At 34.4% G+C, this 4,946-nt stretch overlaps 1 protein-coding gene across 1 annotated transcript; it reads right to left on the bottom strand.

The window, feature by feature from the left end:
• Nucleotides 374-4,693, bottom strand: LOC104742722 (protein NRT1/ PTR FAMILY 1.2). Its single transcript, XM_010463755.1, has 4 exons — nucleotides 4,421-4,693; nucleotides 4,106-4,323; nucleotides 2,057-2,616; nucleotides 374-1,613 (listed from the first exon to the last, which is right to left on the bottom strand). Exons 1-4 carry the CDS (start codon nucleotides 4,515-4,517, stop codon nucleotides 665-667), a joined length of 1,824 nt encoding a protein of 607 aa, XP_010462057.1. The 5' UTR covers nucleotides 4,518-4,693; the 3' UTR covers nucleotides 374-664.

Here is a 4,946-nt window from a genome sequence, read left to right as displayed (position 1 = left end):
TAAGATTAAAAGCATGATGCTATTTTAATATTTTTAGAATTTTAGAATTAATTTTCTAAATTTAAAACAAAAACTTATTTTTATGCAATTTGTGAAAATTGTCCTTCTTTCAACACACTTCATAATTATAAACTTATAAATGTATGTATTTAAATTCTTTTCAATGTATATATAAATAATATCATGTACATTTCATATATAATCTAATAAAATTTTATTTTACATATAAAATATTTAATTTTATAATCGAAGCGATGTGTGGGTAACTTTCTAGTTAAAAATATATTAGTAATTATTAAAATTACGGGTTCATTACCTGTTTATTAATTAGTTTTCTGGGTCTATATAGTTTCGACAATATAATCATTTTGGATATAAGACAAACCAACAATTAATATATACAAAAGGACTTCGTGAATTTCAATAACACAAAAAAAAATATAACAAAGACTTGGCTTGTATACACAGCCAAAAACCATTGACCTTTTCACCAAAAACCCCTAATTATAAACCCGAACACAGAATCCAATCTAATTACAAATTTATATAGACCTTAATCAACACTTACTAATAACACCACACACCAGATGCAATAAAATATAATTTCCTACAGTTTCTTGCCCCCTTTATAGACAAAGTAAAAGCTTGCATGACCTATAATTGCTTAATTGGCTTTAATAACTGCACTTAGATCTTCCTTCCCGAAGCCTTTGCCAGCAATGTCAAGCAACTCTTCTTCCTCTCTCACACCATTAACCCTACCATTCCTCACCTGGTCAACCAAAGGACCATACGACCAGCTACATATCACGTAGTAGATCACATTGATGAAGCTCATTATCGCGAGTACCCAATAGTAATAGTTGTAATGACCCTTGTTAATGTTGTCTGAAACCCAGCTCTCTTTACCATTTCTTGAGGTTAGTTCATTGACCGCATTGAGAACCACGCTTGCCAATAGACTAGCCACACCCATTCCTAGACCGAAGAGAGAAGCCGCGATACTAGACATGCTTTTAGGAAACTCGGTATAGAAAAACTCAGTCTGTCCTATTGCGGTAAGAGCCTCTGCTAACCCATGTAGCACATATTGTGGCACCAGCCACATTGCTGAGAAGTCTACCACAGCATTGGGATTGTTTCCATACCCTTGGCTTATAGCTTTATTCCTTCTGAAGCTTTCAACCGTTGCAGAAACCGCCATAGCTAAGAATGACATGAATAACCCTAATCCCATTCTTAGCTTAACGCTGAGTCGAAAAGGTCTGCCTCGGATCTTTGAAGCTAACGGGATAACAGCACGATCATATAGAACGACCCACGTGGCGAGAGCTATGATTGTGAACATACCGAATGATCCAGCTGGAACTTGAAAGCTTGAACCATGGCCACTCAGACGTCTGTCCATAGAAGTCGCTTGCAGCACCTGAAACGTGCTTTGGCTAGTATTTATGGACATCATTATACCTGTGGACCATATTGGTATGACTTTGATCAATGCTTTAAGCTCCTCTACTTTGTCTGTTGTGCATAGCCTCCATGAATTCAAAGAAAACCCATCTGACCCAATTTCCTCCTCGCGTTTACTTATTAAACAGGCTTTATTCAAAAACCTAACCAAACGAAAATCAAAAGAAAATTAAAAAAGGGAACATCATGTTTCCAAGTATGATTTGAAAACTTAAATCAAGGAAGTAAGTAAAACAGTGCATCATGTTTCTAATAGCACAAGCTTTGTTCAAAAACCTAATTAATTAGAGTAGTAGTATCAAAGTAAACAGAGAGCCTTCTCTTTCTTGTTCTACAAGCTTTTTCAAATCCTAATATAGAGAGAGTATCAAAGTAAAGTGTGTGCATTGATCATGTGTCTTGTATAACATGCGTTTATTGCAAACCTAATCAAGTGATTGTCAAAAGTGAAGAGATCGACATCATATTTAAAGTCTAATAGTTTTATTTAAGAACCTAATCAAGAGAGTATGGTAGATAGATATTACTTGTAAAGTAACCAAGAACTCAGGATACTTAATTAAATAAATTCATATAGTTGTTTTACCTCAACTTGTGACTTGGAGCTTTTAGATCAGAATCTTTCGTGTGATAATAACAGTCAACGGAGTCATGATGATCTGGTAGACTTAGTTTCCTCTTCTTGTAAGCTGCAACACCCACTTGAGCTAAACCTGTGAAGAGACTCTTGCTCACACCGCGTGTAACATAGAGAGGAGACGCGAGAACAAATAGCAAAGCAGCGATCAACATGAGGACCGCAGGCACTCCAAACCCAATTTTCCATCCGAGATGCTCCTGAATGTATACAATACCAGTGAACGCGATGAGTACAGCCACAGCTGAGGAAGCGTAGTACCAACCAAAGAAACTCTCGAGAACTCTTTCGTTCTTTGGGTTCTCTTTGTTGTCTAATTGATCAGCTCCAAAGGCTAAGGAACATGGTCTAATCCCGCCTGACCCGATCGATATAAGAGCAAATGCAGAATACAAAAGAGCCAGATGAGACGCGGTCGCGGGTCCACAGTTGCTCCCAGCTGCTGTGGGATCGCAAGGCGATGGCTTCACTTGTGGTAACATTGCAGTTAGCCATAAAAGCACCATTCCCTGTGGTATGATTAAACAATGATCATCAATTAAATGAATTTGGTCTAGAAAACCCGGTTTAGTTTGAGCTGAATGTAATAACAAAACATTACATGTCGTTAAGCTAACAAACATTACATGTCGCTACGTTTATATAATTATGAGAAGAAGAAAAATCCAAGAAGAAAAATCCAATATTCATATCGGCAACAAAATCGTGGCCATGATGAGCACACGTTGGTAGGTCGAATGTAAAGTCATACGTCATTAACCCTACCAAAAATTATAATAACGAAGTTGATTGCGATGAATAATTGTACCAGCATGTCAAATCAATCGATGTATCGGAGTTTAAACATTTGATCTTTAAGTGGGTGAATAAAATCATATGAAAATATTAGTGTCGATTAGAACCGGACAAGTTATAAAGAAGCCTACCACGCACAGCTCTATGCTATATAGCCTACAAAACAATTAAGCTTGGCCCCATAACGAAAATAATTCAAAGTCGTCATGCAGTGTAAACTGTGTCCAATCCGGTTTAAATAGACTTATTTCGAGCAAAAAATTGGGTTCGTGTTTTGGTTTTGTTTACTTTTATTTAAACATTTTTTTCAAAACAGAACCAAAGTGAACCGATATTAAAACATAGTAAGAAACATAGTACGTATTTGAATTTTTTTTTGTTTTCTTTATTTATGAAGCAAAGCAATCACACTTTTTTATAAGTAGAATATTGTCAGATATCAGAAATTATAGTTTCGATTTGTGGTCACTCACACAACTTGCCAAGGACATTTTCAATTAGCAATAATGTTTTTAGATGAAAATAGAAAATTCATAACACATGGAACTCCCACGCTAAGAAATAAATTCGAAAACGACTTTTAGTGTAACATAAACACAAGAAGACAATAATGGAGCAAATGTTTTCCCTAGGAACGAGTCCCTCACAAGTCACATGCAACGCCTAAAATTACTAAAACTGTACCATACTATTATTGTTACTATTTAGTGTATACTAGATTACTAACTAATATTATACAATATCACGATGCTATAAGAAAACAACCTATTCAATGGTGCATCAACGATGAATCTGTTGGAAATTAAATTAATCTGGTCCAATATTACTTTATGTTCAAATATTCATATAATATATATACATATATATATATATTATATTTTTTTGCTATAAAAATATGGAAGAAAAAACCTCGTACCACTATACTTCAATTACTTCATTATCTAGATGTTGTAAAAATAAATTATTTTAAACTTACTAGATAATATTAAATATATTATTGATATCGACAATAAAATATCATATAACGGAAAAAGTATATGTTAAAAAGATTTATAAAAAGAGTTGTCAGTTTTCCAAAATCAGTTACGGATTCTTATCAGTCTTAATGACAAGTAGTAGAAATCTAAACCAGAAATTTCAGTTCCGATTAAGTTAAGCCGGTTTGCAAGATGGGAGATTAGAGAGATGAAGATTATTTATTACCAAGAAACTGGAAAGAGAAGCAATGGAGATGGTGAGGAAACGACCAAGATAGGAATCAGAGAGGAAAGCACCCAAGAGAGGTGTGAAGCTTGATGCAGCAGACCACATATAGAGCACATTTGTTCCTTTTGCTACTCCAAATCTGTAATCTCTGATCAAGTACATAATCATGTTTGGTAATAAACCATAACTCGCCACTTTCTCGAACCCCTCGTTTGCTTCACCATGATAATAAATTAACAAATAATTAAATTAGAGATGAAGATTCAGGACGAAAAAAATAGAGTGAAAGATTTTATGGAAATGTTGTTATACCTATGATGAAAGGCATAGTGATGATTCCACCTTTTGTTCTTTTACCTCCATTGGGTTGGATTTGCTTAGCTTCTGTATCATTCGGAGGGTTCTCCATTGTTGAATCTTTTAGCTAAACAAACACTCTAGTGAGTTTTATATAGGGGAGAGACAGAGAAAAGGTAAAAAGGAAGAAGAAGAAGAGGAAGTGGAAGATCTTTGTCTTTGCAAGTGAATTGAGAGAGAGAGAGAGAGAGAGAGCGAGGAATGTGTGTTACATCTCCGCAACGAGTGGACAATTAATACTAGTAACTAACGCCTATAGGGGACAAGAGGAAAAAAACAGTAAGTGCAAAATGATAATTAGTATAATAATAAAAAGATGATAATTAGAGAATGGATATACTTTAATATATAAATTGAGTTATGAGATTTTAAACAATCATGACGTCGACTTCTATATTTAGAAATTTATTTCATTTATTTTGTTGCTATTTTGATAGAATTTTTTGCTATAGTAGTTGCTTAATTTATATTGCCTAAAAAA

The sequence above is a fragment of the Camelina sativa genome, chromosome 14 (genome assembly GCF_000633955.1).
Source record: "Camelina sativa cultivar DH55 chromosome 14, Cs, whole genome shotgun sequence".
Taxonomy (NCBI): domain Eukaryota; kingdom Viridiplantae; phylum Streptophyta; class Magnoliopsida; order Brassicales; family Brassicaceae; genus Camelina; species Camelina sativa.
The sequence above is the reverse complement of the archived record's forward strand: the minus strand, read 5'-3'. Positions and strand labels throughout refer to the sequence as shown.